Consider the following 27,794-nt stretch of genomic DNA (forward strand, 5'->3'; position numbering starts at 1 on the left):
TTTTTTGTATATGTGAAAGGGGTAGGAGGGTAGATCTGGGACAATAAACCGAAAATTACAGATCAAATGCGAAGTTTGAAAATACATTTGTTTGCTCATATGGGTGATTGTTAATGGGACAATTGATGGCTTCAACCATCAAATTAGTAATAGCAGTTTAAAGGATAATAAAACCAAAACTGTTGTGCATCGATTCAGGCAATTTATCGCAATATGGATTTTTGTCCGTGTTGCCCAGCTCTAGTCGGGGTTAAAAACAGTGGTATATTTTAACTAAAACCCAGCTGGAGACCTAATAATGTAGCAGATCAAATCAAATTTTACTTGTCACATGCGCCAAATACAACAGGTTCACCTTTCAGTGAAATGCTTACTTACAAGCCCTTAACCAAAAATGCAGTTTTAAGAAAATACCCCCAAAAATATGAGATAATTAAGAAAAACAAATCATTAAAGAGCAGCAGTAAATAACAATATTGGGGCGAAATACTGGTAATTGAGGTAATATCTACATGTAGGTAGAGTTATTAAAGTAACTATGCATAGATAATAACAGAGAGTAGCAGCAGAGTAGGGGGGGGGGGGGGGGGGGCAGTGCATATAGTCTGGATAGCCATTTGATTAGCTGTCTTATGGCTTGGGGGTAGAAGCTGTTTAGAGGCCTCTTGGACCTAGACTAATGCTGAGGTTCATTTTGTCCATGTGTGAAAGGGTGTAATAGAGGTAGCATCATCTGTGGATCTGTTGGTGTGGTATGCAAATTGGAGTGCGTCTTGGGTTTCTGTGATAACGTGCTGATATGAGCCATGACTACAGACGTGAGTGCTACGGGTTGTTAGTCATTTAGGCAGTTTACCTTAGTGTGCTTGGGCATAGGCACAATCGTTGTCTGCTTAAAACATGTTAGTATTACAGATTCAGACAGGGAGAGGTTGAAAATGTCAGTGAAGACCGTTGCCAGTTGGTCAGCGCATGCTCGGAGTACACGTCCTGGTAATCCATCTGGCCCTGTGGCCTTGTGAATGTTGACCTGTCTGAAGGTCTAACTAACAATGGCTGTGGAGAGCGTGACCACGCAGTCGTCCGGAACAGCTGATGCTCTCATGCATGTTTCAGTGTTACTTGCCTCGAAGCGAGCATAAAAGTTATTTAGCTCGTCTGGTAGGCTCGTGTTACTGAGCAGCTCTCAGCTGTGCTTCCCTTTGTAGTCTGTAATAGTTTGCAAGCCCTGCCACATCCGACGAGCGTCGGAGCCGGTGTAGTACGATTCTATCTTAGTCCTGTATTGATGCTTTGCCTGTTCGATGGTTCGTCGAAGGGCAAAGCAGTATTTCTTATAAGCTTCCGGGTTAGAGTCCCACTCCATGAAAGCGGAACCTCTACCCTTTAGCTCAGTGCGAATGTTTCCTGTAATCCATGGCTTCTGGTTGGGGTATGTACGTACTGTCACTATGGGGACGACGTCCTCGATGCACTTATTGATGAAGCCAGTGACTGATGTGATGTACTCCTCAATGCCATCGGAAGAATCCCGGAACATATTCCGGTCTGTGCCAGCAAAACAGTCCTGTAGTTTAGCCTCTGCTTCATCTGACCACTTTTTTATAGACCGAGTCACTGGTGCTTCCTGCGTTAATTTTTCCTTGTAAGCAGGAATCAGGAGGATAGAATTATGGTCAGATTTGCCAAATGGAGGGCAAGGGAGAGCTTACACGCGTCTCTGTGTGTGTAGTAAAGGTGGCCTAGAATTCCTTTTCCCTCTGGTTGCACATTTAACATGCTGATAGAAATGAGGTAAAACTGATTTAAGTTTACCTGTATTAAAGTCCCCGGCTACTAGGACCGCCGCCTCTGGATGAGCGTTTTCCTGTTTGCTTATGGCGGTATACAGCTCATTGAGTATGGTTTTAGTGCCAGCATCGGTCTGTGGTGATATGTAGACAGCTACGAAAAATACAGATGAAAACTATAGGTAATAGATAGTGTGGTCTTCAGCTTATCATCAGATACTCTACCGCAGGTGAGCAAAATCTTGAGACTTCCTTAGATATTTTGCACCAGCTGTTGTTTACATATATGCATATGCCCCCGCCCCGTGTCCTACTAGAGGCTGCTTTTCTATCCTGCCGATAGAGAGTATATCCCACCAGCTGTATGTTCATAATGTCGTCGTTCAGCCAAGACTCGATGAAACATGAAACGTAAGATATTACAGCTAGCGCCTCGACAACGTCCTGTGAAATTGCAGAGCGCGAAATTCTAAATACAAAATTCATAATATTAAACATTCATGAAAATACAAGTGTCTTACATTGTTTAAAAGCTTAACTTCTTGTTAATCCAGCTGCTTTGTCAGATTTCAAAAAGGCTTTACGGCGAATGCATACCATGTGATTATCTGAGGACAGCGCCCCGCGTACAAAAGCATTAAAAACATTTTTCAAACTAGCAGAGGTGTCACGGAAGTCAGAAATAGCGATAAAATAAATCACTTATCTTTGAAGATCTTCCTCTGTTTGCAATCCCAAGGGTCCCAGCTACATAACAAATGGTAGTTTTGTTTGATAAAGTCCTACTTTATATCCCAAAAAAGTCAGTTTAGTTGGCACGCTTAATTCAGTAATCCACCTGTTTCCCTGGTTCAAAATGCATACAAAGGAATCCAAAAAGTTATCAATAAACTTTGTCCAAACAAGTCAAACAATGTTTCTAATCAATTCTCAGGTGCCCTAATATGTCAATAAACAATACAATTTAAGACAGAGAATAGTATGTTCATTACCGGAGATAAATAATGAAGTGCGCGCCCTCATCCACGTGCACCACAATACTATGTCAAAATGGGAGCCACCTAGAAAAACTACAAATTCTAGCTAATTTTTCACAAAACAAGCCTGAAACTCTTTCTAAAGACTGTTGACATCTAGTGGAAGCCCTAGGAACTGCAATCTGGGAGGTATTCCTTTGATTTTCCCGTAGACAGCCATTTCAATGGGTGGTGATCTCAAAAAAGAAAAATTCCAGATGGATTCTCCTCGGGTTTTTGCCTGCCATATCAGTTCTGTTATACTCATAGACATTATTGTAACAGTTTTATAAACTTCAGAGTGTTTCCTATATAATACTACCAATTATATGCATATCCTAGCTTCTGGGCCTGAGTAACAGGCAGTTTACCGAACTTCCGAATACTGCCCCCTATCCCGAAGAAGTTTTAATGTCCCATTGGTAGTATATACGGGCTTTCAGTTCATCCCATTTATTTTCCAAATATTGAACATTAGCTAATAGGACGGAAGGCAAAGGCAGATTAGCCACTCGTCACCTGATCCTCACAAGGCACCCTGATCTTTTTCTGCAAAATCTCAGTTTCCTTTTCCAGCGACTGACAGGGATCTGGGCCTGGTCGGGTGTCTGTAGTTTCTCCCTCCCGTCCGACTTGTTGAATTTTTTTTTGTTGTCTAATCTGAGGTGAGTAATCGCAGTTCTGATGTCCAGAAGCTCTTTTCGGTCATAAGAGACTGCAGAAGCAACATTATGTACAAAACAAGTTACGAACAACGAAAAAAACCGAACAAAATAGCATGGTGGTTAAGAGCCGATAAGACGACAGTCATCCCTTCCGGTGCCACACTGTTTTCTCCTCAAGGTAACTGACAGTCAATTCAATTCAGTGTCAACTCTACATTTATCATCCGACGTTTTTGTGGTGAAGGTACAGGGGCTGTGAAATGACACTACATAGCCAACGTGAGCTCATGTTGCGCAACATTTCTATAGGCTATGCAATTGCAGGAGAAAACAGAGTGATGGCTTCTAATAAAAGAGGAGGCTCCCATCAGCGTTCTATAGGCTGGGCCTACGATATTTATTATTTATTACAACTTTCCTAATATTAAGCACATTGCATATATTTACAACAGGAGTATAGCCTACCTGGCTGGCATGAAAATAAACCATGGGGAAACACATCCTCCATTCGCTATTTAAGTGTATAGATGACATGTATTGTTTCCGCTGCCCGTTCCGATACAGGTGCATGATAATGGTCCATTCTAAATCATAACAAATGGCATACGTATATTATTTAGCATATGTAAAGACAAGATTAAATCAAGAATAGTAGATTGACATAGGCTGGTGCTTTTTTTGTTCATTAGGCCTACTCATCTTGTTGGCTGATGAAAACACATGTTCAATATGCACCTCGGAATTGGATAAGGATGCGCGCATTTGCGTCCCTGATGTGTTTGTTTTAACTTGTAGTCTGTAAGAAAGACCCGATCACTTGATATAGAGCCGTGTGAGTGAGATGCTTCAGATTGCGCAGCACACTCAGGGAGAAGGACACAATGCAACACTCCGGGACGCAGAAGGCATGGATGTTTTTAGGGGGCATTACGGCCACAAAGGGGATGCTGCTGTGAAATTCGAGGGATTATCAAGTGAAGTGCTTGTCAAATTGTGAATGAGTAACTGATGTAGTGTGTACAGCCTGCGCAGAAAACAAAGCAGAGAACATGCCTTTCAAGCCTTTTTTCAAATCATCATTAGAGTCTCATCATGCAGCCCTACAATGTTTCAAATCAAAACATATAGGCCAACGTTTGTAGAACAACTAAAGTTACATTAATAACACTAAAATAAACATATAGGAGTACCTATTTCTTTCTTAACCTCTCAACACAGATATCTGCATGTGCGCACTCCCTCAAATCGTTTAGAGAAAATATTTATATTTTATTCAGCTTTGTTCAATTGTATTCTTCATACTATAAAATAGTATACAAATAATACCACAGAATTCTAAGCAAATCTTGTCTGCTAAATGAACTAGTGTAGCCCACAGCCATTTGGCATAGCCACATCAGTACCTAACATAAGGAGAACTCAGAGTATGCTATTATTTTCTTCTGAAATAGACTACATTTCTTCATATCATGTTTCTTTAGACAAATAATGGATTTATTGTGAAGGTGTAGGCTATATTAAACTGATTTATTAGACTTTTAAAAATGGCTTGTAGGCTACGTGTATGTGTGGAAGCCAGGAGATGCTAAATGTGTTTATGTTTAGGCTGATGAAATTTCGTGACCGCCTCAGCCCTAGTTGTACTTGACTTCACCACAACAACAAAATAACACATTAAGATACTTCAAGTTCTTATGAAATCCAAACCTTGCAAAATACTCCCAACACTAATGTTTTCCTCTTCGCCTGTGCAGGAGGTAAAGCTCTCTCTCTCTCTCTCTCTCTCTCTCTCTCTCTCTCTCTCTCTCTCGCTCTCTCTCTCTCTCTCTCTCTCATAGTTTGTCTAAAATGGGTCATCAGCTGTGATTAGAGAGAGAAAACAAGTTAGAGAGAAAAGGAGTGAGAGATAAGGGGGATGATGAGGAGACAAACAGTTTGCTTTGCAGCGTGGGTTGAGATAGAGAGGGAGAGGCAACAGCGGCTGTAGAGAGACATGGACCAGTCTGTGGCAACCTAAATGCCAGAACCGGACAAGAACCTGACACCCTCAGCACACAGGGGGACAGACACCTGCCTGGAGGTGACAGCATTCCCTCCCCCATATGCCCCCCTAGGCACAACTATAACAACATAACCAACAAAAACGGGTCACAACATAGTCAATGGTAGGCTTCGAGGAGACTCCTATGGTAGGTACACCTATAGCTCATCCCTTGGCAGTAGTACTGTAGACCACTTTATCACTGACCTCAACCCAGAGTCTCTCAGAGTGTTCACAGTCAGCCCACTGACACCTCTATCAGATCACAGCAAAATCACAGTCTACATGAACAGAGCAATACTCAATCATGAGGCATCAAAGCCAAAGGAACTGAGTAATATTAAGAAATGCTATAATTGGAAGGAATGTAGTGTGGAAACCTACCAAAAAACAATTAGGCAACAACACATTCAATCCCTTTTAGACAACTTCCTGGACAAAACGTTCCACTGTAATAGTGAAGGTGTAAACTTGGCAGTAGAAAATCTAAACAGTAAATTTGACCTCTCAGCTTCCCTATCAAATCTAAGAATTTCAAACAGAAAACAGAAGAAAATTAACAGCAATGACAAATGGTTTGATAAAGAATTCAAAAACCTAAGAAAGAAATTGAGAAACCTGTCCAACCAAAAACATAGAGACCCAGTAAACCTGAGCCTACACCTTCACTATGGTGAATCACTAAAACAATACAGAAATACACAACGGAAAAAGAAGAAATCAGCTCAATGTAATGGAAGAATCCATAGACTCTAACCACTTCGGAGAAAATTGGGAAACACTAAACAAACAACAACATGAAGCATTATCTATCGAAAATTCAGATGGGTAAACCACTTCTCCAATCTTTTTGGCTCTATAACAAAGAACAAACAGCAAAAACATATACATGATCAAATACACATCTTAGAATCAACTATTAAAGACTACCAGAACGCACTGGATTCTCCAATTACTTTGAATGAACTACAGGACAAAATAAAAACCCTCCAACTATCACGCCCTGATCTGTTTCACCTGTCTTTGTGTCTCCACCCCCCTCCAGGTGTCGCCCATCTTCCCCATTATCCCCTGTGTATTTATACCTGTGTTCTCTGTTTGTCTGTTGCCAGTGCGTTTTGTTCCTTAAACCTACCAGCGTTTTTACCCTTGCTCTTGCCCTGTCTGTATTCCTGTTTTTCCGGTTTTGTCCTTTCTGTCTGCCCTGACCGTGAGCCTACCTGCCGTCCTGTACCTTTTCCCTCTACTCTTGATTGCCGACCTCTGCCTGCCCTGACCCTGAGCCTGCCTGCTGTCCAGTACCTTTGCCTGTCCGTGTTCTAATTAATAAACGTTGTTTTACTTCGACATTGTCTGCACCTGGGTCTTACAGTGCCTTGCAAAAGTATTCAACACCCTTTTTTCCTATTTTGATGCATTACAACCTGTAATGTCCAGTCGCCAAGACCACAAATACAAATTCCATCTAGACACCATTGCCCTACAGCACACCAAAAAACTATACATACCTTGGCCTAAACATCTGCGCCACAAAGCTGTGTTCCAAAAAGCTGTGATCTGAGAGACAAGGCAAGAAGGGCCTTATATGCCATCAAAAGGAACAAAATAATTGACATACCAATTAGGATCTGGCTAAAAATTATTGAATCAGTTATAGAACCCATTGACCTTCATTGTGAGGTCTGGGGTCCTCTCACCAACCAAGAATTCACAAAATGGGACAAATACCAAATTGAGACTGTATGCGGAATTCTGCAAAAAATATCCTCAGTGTACAACGTAAAACACCAAATAATGCATGCAGAGCAGAATTAGGCCGATACCAGCTAATTGTCAAAATCTAGAAAGGAGCCGTTAAATTCTACAACTACCTAAAACGAAGCGATTCACAAACCTTCCAAAACAAAGCCATCACCTATGGAGAGATGTACCTGGAGAAGAGTCCCCCTAAGCAAGCTGGTCCTAGGGCGCTGTTTACAAACAGAAACAGACCCACAGAGCCCTAGGACAGCAACACAATTAGACCCAACCAAATCATGAGAAAACAAAAAGATAATTTCTTGACACATTGGAAAGAATTCACACAAAAAAAGAGCAAACTAGAATGCTATTTGGCCCTAGACAGAGAGCACACAGTGGCAGAATACCTGACCACTGTGTCTGACCCAAACTTAAGGAAAGCATTGACTATGTACAGGCTCAGTGAGCATAGCCTTGCTATTGAGAAAGGCCACAGTAGGCAGACCTGGCTCTCAAGAGAAGACAGGCTATGTACACACTGCCCACAAAATGAGGTGGAAACTGAGCTGCACTTCCTAACCTCCTGCCAAATGTAGTACCATATTAGAGACACATATTTCCCTCAGATTATGCAGATCCACAAAGAATTCGAAAACAAACCAAATTTTCCTTCAATTCCCATATCTACTGGGTGAAATACCACAGTGTGCCATCACAGCAGCAAGATTTGCGACCTGTTGCCACAAGAAAAGGGCAACCAGGGAAGAACAAATACCATTGTAAATACAACCCATATTTATGTTTATTTATTTTCTCTTTTGATACTTTAACCATTTGCACATCCTTACAACACTGTATATATACAGTTGTGGCCAAAAGTTTTGAGAATGACACAAATATATTTTCCACAAAGTCTGCCTCTTCAGTTTGTATGATGGAAATTTGCATATACTCCAGAATGTTATGATGAGTGATCAGTTGAATTGCAATTAATTGCAAAGTCCCTCTTTGCCATGCAAATGAACTGAATCCCCCAAAAACATTTCCACTGCATTTCAGCCCTGTCACAAAAGGACCAGCTGACATCATGTCAGTGATTCTCTCGTTAACACAGGTGTGAGTGTTGACGAGGACAAGGCTGGAGATCACTCTGTCATGCTGATTGAATTCGGATAACAGACTGGAAGCTTCAAAAGGAGGGTGGTGCTTGGGATCATTGTTCTTCCTCTGTCAACCATGGTTACCTGCAAGGAAACATGTGCTGTCATCATTGCTTTGCACAAAAATGGCTTCACAGGCAAGGATATTGCTGCCAGTAAGATTGCACCTAAATCAACCATTTATCAGATCACCAAGAACTTCAATGAGAGCAGTTCAATTGTTGTGAAGAAGGCTTCAGGGCGCCCAAGAATGTCCAGCAAGCGCCAGGACCGTCTCCTAAAGTTGATTCAGCTGCGGGATCGGGACACCACCAGTACAGAGCTTGCTCAGGAATTGCAGCAGGCAGGTGTGAGTGCATCTGCACGCACAGTGAGGCAAAGACTTTTGGAGGATGGCCTGGTGTCAAGAAGGGCAGCAAAGAAGCCACTTCTCTCCAGGAAAAACATCAGGGACAGACTGATGTACTGCAAAAGGTACAGGGATTGGACTGCTGAGGACTGGAGTAGTCGTTTTCTCTGATGAATCCCCTTTCCGATTGTTTGGGGCATCCTGAAAAAAGCTTGTCCAGAGAGGACAAGGTGAGCGCTACCATCAGTCCTGTGTCATGCCAACAGTATAGCATCCTGAGCCCATTCATGTGTGGGGTTGCTTCTCAGGGGAGTGGGCTCACTCATAATTTTGCCTAGGAACACAGCCATGAATAAAGAATGGTACCAACACATCCTCCGAGAGCAACTTCTCCCAACCATCCAGGAACAGTTTGGTGACGAACCATGCCTTTTCCAGCTTGATGGAGCACCTTACCATAAGGAAAAAGTGATAACTAAGTGGCTCGGGGAACAAAACATCGATATTTTGGGTCCATGGCCAGGAAACTCCCCAGACCTTAATCCCATTGAGAACTTGTGGTCAATCCTCAAGAGGCGAGTGGACAAACAAAAACCCACACATTTGACAAACTCCAAGCATTGATTATGCAAGAATGGGCTGCCATCAGTCAGGATGTGGCCCAGAAGTTAATTGACAGCATGCCAGGGCGGATTGCAGAGGTCTTGAAATAGAAGAGTCAACACTGCAAATATTGACTCTTTGCATCAACTTCATGTAATTGTCAATTAAAGCCTTTGACACTTATGAAATGCCTGTAATTATACTTCAGTATTCCATAGTAACATCTGACAAAAATATCTAAAGATACTGAAGCAGCAAACTTTGTGAAAATTCATATTTGTATCATTCTGAAAACTTTTGGCCACAACTGTACATTAAATGACATTTGATATGTCTTTATTCTTTTGGAACTTCTGTGAGTGTCACGATCGTCGTAAGAAGCGGACCAAAATGCAGCGTGGTAAGTGTTCATGATGATACTTTAATAAAAGAAGACACTGAACACTGAATACAAAACAATAAACGAATAACGACCGTGACGCTATAATAACAACTGTGCTGACACAAGCAACTAACATAGACAATCACCCACCACCCACAATTACAAAACAGGCTACCTAAATATGGTTCCCAATCAGATACAACGACTAACACCTGCCATATCAGGCTAAACACAGAAACAGACAAACTAGACATCCAACATAGAATGTCCACTCAGATCACACCCTGACCAAACAAAACATAGAAACATACAAAGCAAACTATGGTCAGGGTGTGACAGTGAGTGTAAGGTTTACTGTTCATTTTTATTGTTTATTTAACTTTTGTTTATTATCTACTTCACATGCTTTGGCAATGTTAACATACTGTATGTTTCCCATGCCAATAAAGCCCTTTGAATTGAATTGAATTGAGAGAGCTAGAGAGCGAGAGAGTGCGAGAGTGAGGCATAAAGAGAGGCAGAGAGAGATGGAGAGTGGGAGAGGAACTCTGCTGTCATCAGTCTCTTAGTTCTGGTCGACACAGATGAGGAATCGTTGTTTTTCCGGGAGAGGAGGAAAAAGAGAGACTACTTGGTATTCTGTTGCTGGCTGTAATGGACAATATTTCTTTGTCACTGTTTTCCTTTCTTTTTCTCTTTCTTCGGCATGTGTCAGGTTTTTTGTCTAGCTGGCAGAAAGGGTTCCTGTCTGAAATGTAGTTATTTGTTCAGTGATTTTTCCTGCACACAGAACTTTGGTCCCATACAACAAGTGTTTATTGAAGTTCGTTGTTAGGGATATGGTATGAATTCTAACTAACTGTGTGCATGTGTGTGAGCTTGCGGGAACAAGTTTGTTGTTAGGGATATGGTATGAATTCTAACTAACTGTGTGCATGTGTGTGAGCTTGCGGGAACAAGTTTGTTGTTAGGGATATGGTATGAATTCTAACTAACTGTGTGCATGTGTGTGAGCTTGCGGGAACAAGTTTGTTGTTAGGGATATGGTATGAATTCTAACTAACTGTGTGCATGTGTGTGAGCTTGCGGGAACAAGTTTGTTGTTAGGGATATGGTATGAATTCTAACTAACTGTGTGCATGTGTGTGAGCTTGCGGGAACAAGTTCGTTGTTAGGGATATGGTATGAATTCTAACTAACTGTGTGCATGTGTGTGAGCTTGCGGGAACAAGTTCGTTGTTAGGGATATGGTATGAATTCTAACTAACTGTGTGCATGTGTGTGAGCTTGCGGGAACAAGTTCGTTGTTAGGGATATGGTATGAATTCTAACTAACTGTGTGCATGTGTGTGAGCTTGCGGGAACAGGTGCGTTGTTAGGGATATGGTATGAATTCTAACTAACTGTGTGCATGTGTGTGAGCTTGCGGGAACAAGTGCGTTGTTAGGGATATGGTATGAATTCTAACTAACTGTGTGCATGTGTGTGAGCTTGCGGGAACAAGTTCGTTGTTAGGGATATGGTATGAATTCTAACTAACTGTGTGCATGTGTGTGAGCTTGCGGGAACAAGTTCGTTGTTAGGGATATGGTATGAATTCTAACTAACTGTGTGCATGTGTGTGAGCTTGCGGGAACAAGTTTGTTGTTAGGGATATGGTATGAATTCTAACTAACTGTGTGCATGTGTGTGAGCTTGCGGGAACAAGTTCGTTGTTAGGGATATGGTATGAATTCTAACTAACTGTGTGCATGTGTGTGAGCTTGCGGGAACAAGTTCGTTGTTAGGGATATGGTATGAATTCTAACTAACTGTGTGCATGTGTGTGAGCTTGCGGGAACAAGTTCGTTGTTAGGGATATGGTATGAATTCTAACTAACTGTGTGCATGTGTGTGAGCTTGCGGGAACAAGTTTGTTGTTAGGGATATGGTATGAATTCTAACTAACTGTGTGCATGTGTGTGAGCTTGCGGGAACAAGTTCGTTGTTAGGGATATGGTATGAATTCTAACTAACTGTGTGCATGTGTGTGAGCTTGCGGGAACAAGTTCGTTGTTAGGGATATGGTATGAATTCTAACTAACTGTGTGCATGTGTGTGAGCTTGCGGGAACAAGTTCGTTGTTAGGGATATGGTATGAATTCTAACTAACTGTGTGAATGTGTGTGAGCTTGCGGGAACAGGTGCGTTGTTAGGGATATGGTATGAATTCTAACTAACTGTGTGCATGTGTGTGAGCTTGCGGGAACAGGTGCGTTGTTAGGGATATGGTATGAATTCTAACTAACTGTGTGCATGTGTGTGAGCTTGCGGGAACAGGTTCGTTGTTAGGGATATGGTATGAATTCTAACTAACTGTGTGCATGTGTGTGAGCTTGCGGGAACAGGTTCGTTGTTAGGGATATGGTATGAATTCTAACTAACTGTGTGCATGTGTGTGAGCTTGCGGGAACAAGTTCGTTGTTAGGGATATGGTATGAATTCTAACTAACTGTGTGCATGTGTGTGAGCTTGCGGGAACAAGTTCGTTGTTAGGGATATGGTATGAATTCTAACTAACTGTGTGCATGTGTGTGAGCTTGCGGGAACAGGTTCGTTGTTAGGGATATGGTATGAATTCTAACTAACTGTGTGCATGTGTGTGAGCTTGCGGGAACAGGTTCGTTGTTAGGGATATGGTATGAATTCTAACTAACTGTGTGCATGTGTGTGAGCTTGCGGGAACAGGTGCGTTGTTAGGGATATGGTATGAATTCTAACTAACTGTGTGCATGTGTGTGAGCTTGCGGGAACAGGTGCGTTGTTAGGGATATGGTATGAATTCTAACTAACTGTGTGCATGTGTGTGAGCTTGCGGGAACAAGTTCGTTGACGTGTATTTTCTATTGAAGTGCAGAGAATATGTCAAATATTCAATGCCTTGCAGCCTAGCTAGGACACCTAAGATCCCCACAGCCCCATGGCAACACAAAGACCTGTTATGCAATACACTGAGCTATGCTCTAGGGTCTCCTGTTTTAAGTCTGGACAAATGAAGCACAAACACATCTTTATGGCCAGCTACCTGCCTCTTCCCTGCCCTGCTGGCTCAACACCCTGCCATCAGTCCACTACTTATCACAGCCCAGCCAATGAATGTTTAGGCCACAGCCTGGCAGGACAGATAACACTGAACACTTCCCTATAGCAGAGAACAGAGGAGATTAGATAGAAACCATCTAAGGCTGAGCGGCCGGTATTCTGATTTGCCCTTTAAAGACAATTTTTTTTATTGTGAAAACATTTGAAAACGTCTCCGGGGCTGTGAAAATGAATCCCTCACACTCACAGGCTGTTGTTCAGGTGTGATCATAAAAAAATCATACTTTTTTAAATGTCACTGATGAGTTTGTGTCTGGATATTTAGGATGTGTTCTGGTGATATGCTGATATTTGTAAGCGCAGTCAAGTCACAAATACACTATACAATTCAACATAGGGTATGTCCTAAAATAATAATTATTCATCTTTCTATTCATAGTATTTATAAATAGATAAAAGACAGGATTAGAAGAAAGCATCGTTATTGAATTAATACTTCTTCAAATACAGTTGAAGTCGGAAGTTTACAGGTTGGAGTCATTAAAACTCGTTTTTCAACCACTCCACAAATTTCTTGTTTTAACAAACTATAGTTTTGGCAAGTCGGTTAGGACATCTACTTTGTGCATGACACAGGTAATTTTTCCAATAATTGTTTACAGACAGATTATTTCACAATCACAATTCCAGTGGGTCAGAAGTTTACATACACTAAGTTGACTGTGCCTTTAAACAGCTTGGAAAATTCCAGAAAATTATGTCATGGCTTTAGAAGCTTCTGATAGGCTAATTGACATAATTTGAATCAATTGGATGTGTACCTGTGGATGTATTTCAAGGCATACCTTCAAACTCAGTGCCTCTTTGCTTGACATCATGGGAAACTCAAAAGAAATCAGCCAAGACCTCAGAAAAACATTGTAGGCCTCCACAAGTCTGGTTCATCCTTGGGAGCAATTTCCAAACGCCTGAAGGTACCATGTTCATCTGTACAAACAATAGTACGCAAGTATAAACACCATGGGACCACGCAGCCGTCATACCGCTCAGGAAGGAGACGCGATCTGTCTCCTAGAGATGAACGTACTTTGGTGCGAAAAGTGCAAATCAATCCCAGAACAACAGCACAGGACCTTGTGAAAATGCTGGAGGAAACAGGTACAGAGTATCTATATCCACAGTAAAACGAGTCCTTTATCGACATAACTTGAAAGGCCGCTCAGCAAGGAAGAAGCCACTGCTCCAAAACTGCCATGGGGACAAAGATCGTACTTTTTGGAGAAATGTCCTTTGGTCTGATGAAACAAAAATACAACTGTTTGGCCATAATGACCATCGTTATGTTTGGAGGAAAAAGGGAGAGGCTTGCAAGCTGACGAACACCATCCCAACTGTGAAGCATGGGGGTGGCAGCATCATGTTGTGGGAGTGCTTTGCTGCCTGAGGGACTGGTGCACTTCACAAAATAGATGGCATCATGAAAAAGAAAAAGTAAGTGGATATATTGAAGCAACATCTCAAGACATCAGTTAAAGCTTGGTCGCAAATTGGTCTTCCAAATGGACATTGATCCCAAGTATACTTCCAAAGTTGTGGCAAAATGGCTTAAGGACAACAAAGTCAAGGTATTGGAGTGGCCATCACAAAGCCCTGACCTCAATCCCATAGAAAATTTGTGGGCAGAACTGAAAAAGCGTGTGCGAGCAAGGAGGCCTAGAAATCTGTCTGTTACACCAGCTCTGTCAGGAGGAATGGGCCAAAATTCACCCAACTTATTGTGGGAAGCTTGTGGAAGGCTACCCGAAATGTTTGACCCAAGTTAAACAATTTAAAGGCAATGCTACCAAATACTAATTGAGTGTATGTAAACTTCTGACCCACTGGGAATGTGATGAAGGAAATTAAAGCTGAAATACATCTCTCTACTATTATTCTGACATTTCACATTATTAAAATAAAGGGGTGATCCTAACTTACCTAATACAGCGAATTTTTACTAGGATTAAATGTCAGGAATTGTGAAAAACTTGGCTAAGGTGTATGTAAACTTCCGACTTCAACTGTATAAGGAACTGAAACACAAAAGTACTCAAAACTCCGGAATTAGGTAGGAATCAACATGGTAGTGATAAAAACACAGCAAACAGAGGACAGAAGGCACAGTGTCACTGATCCTCCCGGTACTGCTGCTCATTCTGTTCACCAGCTCCAGGTCTACATCACCGGTCTTCTAGGCGTCACTGAACTGGATCATTACCTCCAACCCCGGACTGTCTTGTCTCCTTACGCACACCTGGTTCCCATTCCCCCTGATTAGTATGTGTATATATGTGCCCTCTGTTTCTCCTTGTCCTTGGCGGTTGTTGTTCCATGTCTGTTGGTCTTGTGAGTACCTGTGCTCTGTTGTTTCGGCTTTGATACTACGCATTAATTATGTTTTTGTTAATACGGGTCTCATCCTGTGTAATTGTTATTACCGTTCTCCCGTGTATTTATTAGAGGTTTACACCTTGCTCTTTGTTTGGGTTTACAGCCCTGTGTTATATTTGACCTGTTTGTTTTGGGCTTCGTCCCCGTCATGTTCATGACATGCGCTATCTTGGTTGAAGTAATAAAAACACATTTCGTATTCCTGCACCTGTTTCCTATCATTTATACAACATGACACACAGTATGTGGGTATTTGCGGGTGTATTGTGATGGTAGGAGCGGTGTGTGTTTTTGTGTTTGAAAAAGACTGGAGTTAAGTGAGTCAAAAAAGAAAGTGGTTGCAAATGCCAGAGCCCTTGTGTGTGTGTGTGTGTGTGTCTGCAAGCAGGAGTTTTACATTTTGTGAAGATATGGGATATACATGTTAAAATAGATTATAAATATAGTTTATTTATTGATTGTCTTATCATGATGGTGCGCATGATGGAGCGGTCCCCAACCCTATTCACTAGACACCCACCTGAGAGATCCACACACTAAGGAGAAATCCTTATTTGTTTTATAGGCCTACTGAAAGTATCTTATATGCAGCCAAGACAGAAAGATACATGCTGTCAGAGACCCACTAAAGCAGCACTGTCTCCTCAAGATTCTGAGCCTGCCTGGCAGGGTTGGTCCAACTAAGCCAAATCCCCCACATGGGTGAGCATAACATACAAGGAATTTTTCAAAGCTGCTAATGTGAACCTTGATGACCTTGTACCTAGCCAGAGCGGATTTCAGTGAGGTGCCCCCACCCAGGCAGTGGCAGTGCTGGCAACACTAGCTGCAGTAACCCATGGGGAGGGGATCACACTCAGACATTCAGAAAGGGGGCCTATTCTTAAGGGGGTGTATCTGAGCGCCATCAGCAAGGACTTGACATTGGTTAGTCAAATCTCCCCATTCTTGCTAAATTTTGCATGCCTTCTCAAACAAGTACAACTGTATATATATTCACACATCAAGTCTTCTCTTGAGTTGGGCCTGGGGATGGATCAACTGTTGAAAATCTGAGCGTGTGTGTGTGTGTGTGTGTATCCCACATCTGTTGCTGTGGGGTGATGATGTTAGGGACAATACAGGATGAATCACAATATTTGTTTGCCAAAAATGTAATTTTTGTAATGCCAATCCTGGTTAGAGGTAACAATCCTGGTTATAGGTAACAATACTGGTTAGAGGTAACAATCCTGGTTAGAGGTAACAATCCTGGTTAGAGGTAACAATCCTGGTTAGAGGTAACAATCCTGGTTAGAGGTAACAATCCTTCATATGAACTGCCAACAATATTACGGATATTATTTGTTTATTGTGGAAATGAAGATATGCAAGATTTGTATATACAGTGGGGAGAACAAGTATTTGATACACTACCGATTTTGCAGGTTGTCCTACTTACAAAGCATGTAGAGGTCTGTAATTTTTTATCATACGTACACTTCAACTGTGAGAGACGGAATCTAAAACAAAAATCCAGAAACCTTTTTTTGAAATTACAGAGATCATATGTTTCCTGTAGTTCTTGACCAGGTTTGCACACACTGCAGCAGGGATTTTGGCCCATTCCTCCAGAAAGACCTTCTCCAGATCCTTCAGGTTTCGGGCCTGTCGCTGGGCAATACTGACTTTCAGCTCCCTCCAAAGATTTTCTATTGGGTTCAGGTCTGGAGACTGGCTAGGCCACTCCAGGACCTTAAGATGCTTCTTACGGAGCCACTCCTTAGTTGCCCTGGCTGTGTGTTTCGGATCGTTGTCATGCTGGAAGACCCAGCCACGACCCATATTCAATGCTCTTACTGAGGGAAGGAGGTTGTTGGCCAAGATCCCGCGATACATGGCCCCATCCATCCTCCCCTCAATACGGTGCAGTCGTCCTGTCCCCTTTGCAGAAAAGCATCCCCAAAGAACAATGTTTCCACCTCCATGCTTCACAGTTGGGATGGTGTTCTTGGGGTTGTACTCATCCTTCTTCTTCCTCCAAACATGGCGAGTGGAGTTTAGACCAAAAAGCTCTATTTTTGTCTCATCAGACCACATGACCTTCTCCCATTCCTCCTCTGGATCATCCAGATGGTAATTTGCAAACTTCAGACGGGCCTGGACATGCGCTGGCTTGAGCAGGGGGACCTTGCGTGCGCTGCAGGATTTTAATCCATGACAGCGTAGTGTGTTACTAATGGTTTTCTTTGAGACTGTGGTCTCAGCTCTCTTCAGGTCATTGACCAGGTCCTGCCGTGAAGTTCTGGGCTGATCCCTCACCTTCCTCATGATCATTGATGCCCCACGAGGTGAGATCTTGCATGGAGCCCCAATCGAGGGTGATTGACCGTAATCTTGAACTTCTTCCATTTTCTAATAATTGCACCAACATTTGTTGCCTTCTCATCAAGCTGTTTGCCTATTGTCCTGTAGTCCATCCCAGCCTTGTGCAGGTCTACCATTTTATCCCTGATGTGCTTACACAGCTATCTGGTCTTGGTCATTGTGGAGAGGTTGGAGTCTTTGATTGAATGTGTGGACAGGTGTTTTTTATACAGGTAACGAGTTCAAACAGCTGCAGTTAATACAGGTAAGGAGTGGAGAACAGGAGGGGTTCTTAAAGAAAAACTAACAGGTCTGTGAGAGCCAGAATTCTTACTGGTTGGTAGGTGATCAAATACTTATGTCATGCAATAAAATGCAAATGAATTACTTAAAAATCATACAATGTCATTTTCTGGATTTTTTTTTTAGATTCCGTCTCTCACAGTTGAAGTGTACCTATGATAAAAATTACAGACCTCTACATGCTTTGTAAGTAGGAAAACCTACTTATACCTAAAACGGTATAATCTTTGTAAATGATATCGTAAATAGGACTGGTGGAGATATGTCATACATGCAGCTAACACAGATGGAAATGTCTGCTCTACCCAAAATTACAACCAACTAATTGCAGCATTACCACAAAAAAATGGAAGTGGAAGGAGGAGAAAGTAATGACCTTGTCTGTTGGCTCTGCATTAAAAAGACCATAATTGGCTAAATAAAATTTGCATAAATAAAAAATATACCGGTGTCATTTAAGGACCAAAAATGTACAGCCGTGCCATATAGATTGCAAGATAGTTGGGAAGAGATTTTTGACGTACCGATTCCATGGCACATGATTTATGAACTGATACACTAAACAACGCTGGATTCAAAATGAGTTTTTCGATTTAAATTACTATACAAAATTCTTGCAAGCAGTAGAATGATATATATATATATATATGGGGGATACAACTATCCCAGCTCTGCAGATTTTGTTGCGAAGAGACAGAATCATTAGATCATTTGTTTTGGTACTGTCTACATGTAGCTGGTTTTTGGTCGCAGGTTCAGGAATGGCTGAAGAATTGCAACATTTACCTGGAGCTAAGTCTGTAAATAGCACTGCTGTGTGATTTAAAAAGTCCTAATCAATCAATAACATAATAACACTCTTAGCAAAAAATTTTATTTTTAATTTACAATATGTACAATGTAAGAGAATAGAAAGTATCAGAACTTTTGTGAAACAAAAAATGTATGGCAAATAGAAATCAACTGGATGGTGTTCAAAGATAGATGGGCGGGGTTAAGTGGAGCTGAAAGATGGGACTATAGACAAACAAAATATAACTGTTGTGTTGTTGTCCATCTGTTTACTCCAATTCTGGGAGGGATTGTAGATTTAGGGGAAAATAATAAAGGGAAATATATTTACAAAAAAATATATAAGGGGGATTGGAAATGATGCAGACAATTACAATGATGGAAACCACAATCTATCTGCAATATTAAAGCAACCATTTTTTTACAATGGTTACTAGTTTCTGTGGTATAATTTGATCTCTGACTGTAATGTGTGTATTGTGTTGCAGGTCCACACAGAGTGTCCCTGTGTCCGGGCAATGAGTTTGAGTGTCTGGGGACAGACATGTGTATCCACATGAGCAGACTGTGTGATGGGAGCCCTGACTGCACTGATGGCTGGGATGAGGGGCCACACTGCAGAGGTAACACACACACACACACACACACACACACACACACACACACACACACACACACACACACACACACACACACACACACACACACACACAGTAAATCAGCAAGTCCCCTTTGTAGCTATAGAATCTGTACAGGCACACCTCGGGCAACTGTTTTCTTGGGTCCTTCCTATTTCTTAGTTCCTACAGAACACTGGGCCAGCTAATCCTGCTACAGCCAGCCAGTGACTCGGCTCCTCTTTTGTCTGGTTCCACAATGAGACACCATGGACTCAATAGCTGTTGAAATGACACCCTATTCTCTATATAGTGCAGTGTTTTTGGCCAGGAAATCGGACATAGTTATATCAGACACAGCCAATATGTCCCCTCTGTGTGGCTCTGTTCTTTTGTCTTGTTCCACTATGGGAAGCTATAGACTCAATATGTCTTCCTCTCTGTGACTCAAATTAATATTAGGGATTGGATTTGATGATGAGATTCTCCTCCTATCCGGCCGGCATGGCTGTCTGGGTAAATGCTCTGCTCTGCCTGCCAGAGACGTGGAAGGGGCCTCTGAGCCTCACATTCTCTAGGGCCTGATTGATAAATGAATTACTTTTTCTTGGAGAGGAGAGAGAAGAGGAGCCATTGTGATAATGGAGGCCATCTCATTAGAGCAGTTGATGGAGGAAGACAATGTTTATTGGACAGAGAAGAGATTACAGTTTGGGTGGAACTGTGGAGACAAAGGGAGAGAGCATGCTTAGAACAGAACCATGCTAACTGGACGTTTCTCTCATGGCAAAAGGCAATGTTGTGTTCATACAGGATTCATACAGCGGATATTGAGTGTGTGTGCTGTACTGATATTAGTCCAGCTCATATTTGATGTTTTGGTGTATGTTAAATTGGGACATGTTTGTTGGTTTGGGTGCATTCCCCTACAAAAAATATTGATGCCAAATAACCTTTTGAGTTCTCCTTTATGAAACAAAAGTTCTACAACAGAACAGGGCCTGGAAAAAGACCAGTACACATTAGAACTGCCAAGTGCACGAACAGTCCTCTGTCATATACATACTTAGAAAGATATGGTCTATCTTTCTTTTTCAAATATTATTTTTAAGTTCACTTGTTTTATGTGTGTATCATTTTGTTTATGAGGGTCATATTAAGTAATGGTGTGAAAGGATAAGAGTGAAAGTGACCGTTGTTGTCTGAAGTGTTAGATTCCCTATAGGCATGACACCTGTCCCCGGTGAGCACACTGGTACAGCTTTCCCTGTGGCTGGAGTAAACAAACAAACACAGACACAGCAGTGGCAGTGTGTTTGCCGGAACTTTCTACTGTCACAGTGTTTGTGTGTGAGCCCCCTGTTTTACGGAAAGCTCACCATTTCACAAGCATTCCAATGTTTGCTTGAACTAACTGGTGGTTTGTGCAGGCCAAGCGTTCTCTGGCCTGGTGCTTATGTCTCAAAGCACACTTTGTCATCCGCTTTGTCCAAGTAATTATCCACAAGTTGCTGACGAGGGGAGTGAGGCAGGCAAGGTAGGAGGCAGGCAGGCAGGGTTGTATTTTATCGCAGTACAATACAGTACAATACATGTTAACATGGTGGAGCTAGGTGTGGGAGGTGAGGAGTGGAATGGTTATATTATAGCGTGTGATAGCCAGGTTTTGTCCTGCTTATGTGTTACTGGGCATCTGAGGCTGGTGCCACTGGGCTGGTCATATCTCTGCAGATGTAGACCTTTACAAATGGAAGATTTGGGCACTGATAACTGCCTAAATTGGAAAGCAGTGGCTGTACAGTAGCATGCTATACATGACGTCAGACCTCTGGCTCTGAGCTTCACAGCTCTGTATGGGTTTTGAGCACCACACAGGACCAGTAGTTGCCCCATCCCTCCCGTTAATTGGACAAATTTTGCAAATTTTTTTGTCAACTGACTGAGGGAAATGCTGTATGTGTATATACCCCACATTTTCCAGGAGTATTCTTATTGTGTTACTGAATGTAGAGTATCCGGGGGTGGGGGGGGTGTTCAGATTTCGTTATCAACAAATGTGGCAAAGTACAGTAAATGTAAAATGCACATAAAATCAACAGTGTAGTGTTTGGATTCAGTCTACTGTCAGGTGAACTGTTGTGTCCTCAACTTTGGTCTGATGATTTCCCCATAATCTCCAAACTGTTCCCTTTCAAATGCTTATGCATATGCTTTTCATATTTCTTCTGAAATAAGCATTTCAATTTGGCCCTATCAATATAGGCCATCTTCCTACGAGGGTAAAGCTGATGTAGACTGTGTGTGCCGGGTGTGGTGTATCCTTCCCACGATCTATGCTGCTAATATTTATTGTGCTTATTACCGTCCTAATATTCCTAATGATTTGTACACTCAGTGTAGTATTGTCATTTGCCACTGAAAAATAGCTGTTTGACGAATATTTGAGTCCCTGTTTTTGTTGAGGAAATGAACACTGGACCAGACAGAGACAGAAATAGGAGAGGTGAGGGTTAGGAATGTCTCAACCCAGGACCTGGCCTTGATAAAAGGAGAGGTAGACATGGCAGCTTCCTCACTGGTAAGTAACAAATGCCCAGTGACTGACTGGATCCTAGTTAGTCTGATAGTGTCGTCTCTATTGTTCACTTGGCCAGCCAGTCAGCCAGTCATCCAGTCAGTCAGTCCTAGTCAGCCAGTCAGTATTCAGTATATACTGTAGATTGATGTAACTAGGAATAATCTGTTGTTGGGAAAGACTCTTAGAAGTCATGAAGGTTGTGAAGTAGTATGGAGGGGATACTGAGTTTTTAAACCTTGTCCTGTCGCTGTTTGTCCTTATCATCCATTTCACCCCTATTACCCCACCTAGTTCACCCCACCTAGTTCACCCCACCTAGTTCACCCTACCTAATTCACCCCACCTAGTTCACCCTACCTAGTTCACCCCACCTAGTTCACCCCACCTAATTCACCCCACCTAGTTCACCCTACCTAGTTCACCCCACCTAGTTCACCCCACCTAGTTCACCCCACCTAGTTCACCCCACCTAATTCACCCCACCTAGTTCACCCTACCTAGTTCACCCCACCTAGTTCACCCCACCTAATTCACCCCACCTAGTTCACTCCACCTAATTCACCCCACCTAGTTCACCCCACCTAGTTCACCCCACCTAGTTCACCCCACCTAATTCACCCCACCTAGTTCACCCCACCTAGTTCACCCCACCTAGTTCACCCCCCCTAGTTCACCCCACCTAGTTCACCCCACCTAGTTCACCCCACCTAGTTCACCCCACCTAGTTCACCCAACCTAAATATTGATCAGAGAGGCCCTGGACTGTCCTGTCTGTCTGTCCTGTCTGTCTGTCTGTGAAGAAAAACAACAAACTTTTATACTTTTCCTCCTCTCTGCCTCCTTATCTGCTCTTGGATGGACTCCAAGAACACTCAGCATCACTCACCGCATTTGTGTGTGTGTGTTTGTGTGTGTGTGTGTATGTGACATGCTTGTTGAACACTCAAGGCAGCAGTATGACATGTGTTTACTCAGGTAATTAACCCTGGTTAAATGGCTGAATGAATACTACTGTTGAGAACAGTTGACTGGTGACTTTTTTTCCCCTGTTGGTGCTTTGACTTTGTAACACTCCATGGCCTGTGACAAAATATGTATATTGGCTGCAGTTTACTGCAAATCGAAGTAATATAAGTAATTATATTTCAATGGTATTCTGCTCTCATCTCTCTGTGGCACTGTGGGGCACAACAAACAAAGATTCCATTCTGCAGTAATTATAATTCTATGGACGCAACCACAGAATAGAATGGCATCTGAAGTCAAAATGTGTCCTTATGCATATTTCCTTTCTGACTCATTCCCTTGAGTGTGTTGTGCTTTGAAACCCACAGTCAGAAAACTAGGTTTAGATTAGAGACGGGCTGAAATTGAAATTGGTGTTCTTCGGGCAATATCCACTTATTGCTGTGCTGATTGTGATTGTTGAAGCTAGAGGCTCAGGGCTAGAGAAAGGTGAGGTGTTGGCCTGATGTAGGCTTGGAGGGGCAGCACCCTGGCTAGCGTTGGCACTGTGTGTCTCTATGTGTGTCTCAGTGAATGGGTTTTATACAGGGCACACACACAGCGGGTTTCTTCCTCTCAGCGAGACCCCACAAAAGGGCCATTGTGGCCCGAGTGCCACAGGCTTTACATAATGAGGACCCTTCAGTGGTCCAACCTCCTCTGCGCTCTCCTCTAGCCACCCTCAACGGTCAGCATGTAATGGTCTCCTTTCAGCATGGCTGGACAGGGCTGTGGATTGTGGTGTGGACATCCCTTCACTCTGACTGATAATATTCCACTTCCTGTGTGATACTGTAGTGCCCTCCCATTATGATGTATTATTGAATGAGGTTGCACAGTCTGCTTTGGTGCAGTATGTTTAGTTATCTAGGAAATGGGACTTCACTGGACATGCCAGTAGGATTCCATGCTCTGCAACCTTTGTGATGATGCTCAGACGGAGAGTTCATCTCACTTCCTTGTGTTGTGTCTGTGTGGTTATGTGTTTCTTGGCAGCTCTTTGTTGGTGTGCTGCAGTCCTCTCTCAGACAGAAAGAAAGACAGACAACAGGCTGTATGGCCACTTCTCTCATATCTGCCTTTTGATCTAGTAGGTAGGAAACTGTTGGCAGGCAGCATGCTGAAGACTGCAGCGTGAGGAGACTGCAGTGTGAGGAGACTGCAGCGTGAGGAGACTGCAGCGTGGGGAGACTGCAACACGTGTTGTTGCCCTGTTATATATTAGCCTCTACTGTATGAGCGATTAGTCTGATATTACAGTGGGTAGAAGCCTCTAACTTTCTCTAGTCTAAATGATCCTTGCCTCAACTGTGCTAAAGTCTGTTACCACACTGTGTCCTGGTCTAGATATGGTGGGAGTCTGTGTTTATAAACAGTCATTCCAAAAGTGCAGGCTAAGGGCCCTAATCACTTTCATATGCAGAGCGAGGAGCTAGTAGGATGTCCCTCACTCCCGGCCAAAGGACATTGTGTCATTGGAGACCATCGATGGGAAGATAGCTCATGAATTAAGATAAGCATTTTCACAGCTGATCTGCAGACAGGCTATTAGTGTGTTGACTGGAGGAAGGAAGCTATTGCTTATGTTACAGGCTTTGGTTTTTTTTCCTTGATTTTGTTTTCTATTTGGAGGTTGGTTCTCTTTGGTTCAGTGCTATCCCGTATCCTTGGGACGTCCATACCCTAAACCCTAACCTTTACCCTTACCGTAACCATTTTACATTTCACCTTCAATGGGGTATGGATGTCCCAAGGATCCCAGATAGCACGGACTGTTCTGTATGGATTGGTATCATCCTCGTTGTTCAGGATGTGTTGCACGTGTTGCCCTCCGACAAACCATCAAACAGGAAAAGCGTCAATACAGGACTAAGATCGAATCATACTACACCGGCTCCGACGCTCGTCGGATGTGGCAGGGCTTGCAAACTATTACATACTACAAAGGGAAGCACATTCATGAGCTGCCCAGTGACACAAGCCTACCAGACGAGCTAAATAACCTCTATGCTTGCTTCGAGGCAAGTAACACTGAAACATGCATGAGAGCATCAGCTGTTCCGGATGACTGTGTGATCACGCTCTCCGCAGCCGATGTTAGTAAGACAGGCCAACATTCACAAGGCCACAGGGCCAGACGGATTACCAGGACATGTACTCTGAGCATGTGCTGACCAACTGGCAAGTGTCTTCACTGACATTTTCAACCTCTCCCTGTATGAGTCTGTAATACCAACATGTGTCAAGCAGACCACCATAATCCCTGTGCCCAAGAACACTAAGGTAATCTGCTCGTAGCACTCACGTATGTAGCCATGAAATGCTTTGAAAGGTTGGTCATGGCTCACATCAACACCATTATCCCAGAAACCCTAGACCCACTCCAATTTGCATACCACACCAACAGATCCACAGATGATGCAATCTCTATTGTACTGTACACTGCCCTTTCACACCTGCACAAATGGAACAGCTAGTGAGAATGCTATTAATTGACTACAGCTCAGCGTTCAACACCATAGTGCCCTCAAAGCTCATCACTAAGCTATGGACTCTGGGACTAAATACCTCCCTCTGCAACTGGATCCTGGACTTCCTGACGGGCCGACCCCAGGTGGTAAGTGTAGGTAACAACACATCCGCCACGCTGATCCTCAACACGGTGGCCCCTCAGGGGTGCGTGCTCAGTCCCCTCCTTTACTCCCTGTTCACTCATGACTGCACAACCAGGAACGACTCCAACACCATCATTAAGTTTGCCGATGACACAACAGTGGTAGGCCTCATCACCGACAACAACGATGAGACAGCCTATAGGGAGGAGATCAGAGACCTGACCATGTGGTGCAAGGACAACAACCTCTCCCTCAACGTGTTCAAGACAAAGGAGATTATTCTCATCAACGGGGCTTTAGTAGAGCAGGTTGAGAGCTTCAAGTTCCTTGTGTTCCACATCACCAACAAACTAACATGGTCCAAGCACACCGAGATAGTCATGATGAAGGCACGACAAAACCTATTCCCCCTCAGGAGACTGAAAAGATTTGGTATGGGTCCTCAGATCCTCAAAAGGTTGCATGACTCCCTGGCATGGTAACTACAGAGGGTAGTGCGTACGGCCCAGTACATCACCGGGGCCAAGCTTCCTGCCATCCAGGACCTTAATACCAGATGGTGTCAGAGAAAGACCCTAAAAATTGTCAAAGACTCTAGCCACCCTAGTCATAGACTGTTCTCTCTGCTATTGCACAGCAAGCGGTACCAGAGCGCCAAGTCTAGGTCCAAGAGGCTTCTAAACAGCTTCTACCCCCAAGCCATAAGACTCCTGAACAGCTAATCACATGGCTACCCAGACTATTTGCATTGCCCTCCCCCTCCCCCTCTTCTACACTGCTGCTACTCTCTGTTTATTATCAATGCATAGTCACTTTATCCCTACCTACATGTACATATTACCACAATTACCTTGACTAACCTGTACCCCGCAACATTGACTCTGTACCGGTACCCCCTGTATTTAGCCTCGTTATTGTTATGTTATTGTTATGTTATTACTGCTACTCTTTAATTATTTGTTATTCTTAACTCTTACTTTTAATTATTTTTTTCGGGGGGAGGGATTCTTAAAACTGCATTGTTGGTTAAGGGCTTGTAAGTAAGCATTTCACTGTAAGGTCTACCTACACCTGTTGTATTCAGTGCATGTGACAAATAACATTTGATTTGATTTGATATAAACCCTTGATTGCTGATGCTATGTATTGGCCATTGAGAGGCTTAGAAGCCACCGGTCGGCCATACTGGTACTCCCCAGTAGGAGCAGTCTTCCATAGGAATGAATGGAACTGTACTGTATCTCAACTAAATGTTTCAAGGACATTTATTTAAGTATTGTTTTGTTGTAGTGGAGACAGTAACATTAGTAATCTCTAAAATGTTTTTTGTTAAATTATATATAGATTTTTTATGTTGTTTTTATTAGAGGTCGACCAAATATGATTTTTCTACGCCGATACCGATTATTGGAGGACCAAAAAAAGCCAATACCGATAATCTGACAATTTTTTAACATGTATTTGTAATAATGACAATGACAACAATTCTGAATGGACACTTATTTTAACTTAATATAATACATCAATAAAATCAATTTAGCCTCAAATAAATAATGAAACATGTTCTATTTGGTTTAAATAATGCAAAAACTAAGTGTTGGAGAAGAAAGTAAAAGTGCAATATGTGCCATGTAAGAAAGCTAACGTTTAAGTTCCTTGCTCAGAACATGAGAACATATGAAAGCTGGTGATTTCTTTTCAATATTCCCAGGTAATATTCCCAGGTGAGAAGTTTTAGGTTGTAGTTATTATAGGAATTATAGGACTATTTCTCTCTATACCATTAGTATTTCATATACCTTGACTATTGGATGTTCTTATTGGCACTTTAGTATTGCCAGTGTAACAGTATAGCTTCCGTCCCTCTCCTCGATCCTACCTGAGCTCGAACCAGGAACACATCGACAACAGCTACCCTCAAAGCAGCATTACCCATGCAGAGCAATGGGAACAACTAAGTGTCAGAGCGAGTGACATTTGAAACGCTATTAGCGCGCACCCCGCTAACTAGCTAGCCATTTCACATCGGTTACACCAGCCTCATCTCTGGAGTTGATAGGCTTGAAGTCATAAACAGCGCACTGCTTGACACACAACGAAGAACTGCTGGCAAAACGCACGAAAGTGCTGTTTGAATGAATGTTTACGCGCCTGCTTCTGCCTACCACGGCACAGTCAGATACTTAGATACTTGTATGCTTGTACACGATAGATAATATCTAGTAATATCATCAACCATGTGTAGTTAACTAGTGATTATGATTGATTGTTTTTTATAAGA

General features: G+C 42.6%; 1 protein-coding gene across 3 annotated transcripts in view; it reads left to right on the forward strand.

The window, feature by feature from the left end:
* LOC110531237 (low-density lipoprotein receptor-related protein 1) overlaps positions 1 to 27,794 on the forward strand; it is a 247,203-nt gene that overhangs the window by 70,719 nt on the left and 148,690 nt on the right. For all 3 annotated transcript variants that reach the window (XM_036988705.2, XM_036988706.2, XM_090185209.1), the window contains exon 3: positions 19,187 to 19,321. In XM_036988705.2, coding sequence (XP_036844600.2) covers positions 19,187 to 19,321 — 135 coding nt within the window. The remainder of the gene's footprint in view (positions 1 to 19,186; positions 19,322 to 27,794) is intronic.

Source organism: Oncorhynchus mykiss, chromosome 9, assembly GCF_057628025.1.
Source record: "Oncorhynchus mykiss isolate SJ-2025 chromosome 9, ASM5762802v1, whole genome shotgun sequence".
NCBI lineage: Eukaryota > Metazoa > Chordata > Actinopteri > Salmoniformes > Salmonidae > Oncorhynchus > Oncorhynchus mykiss.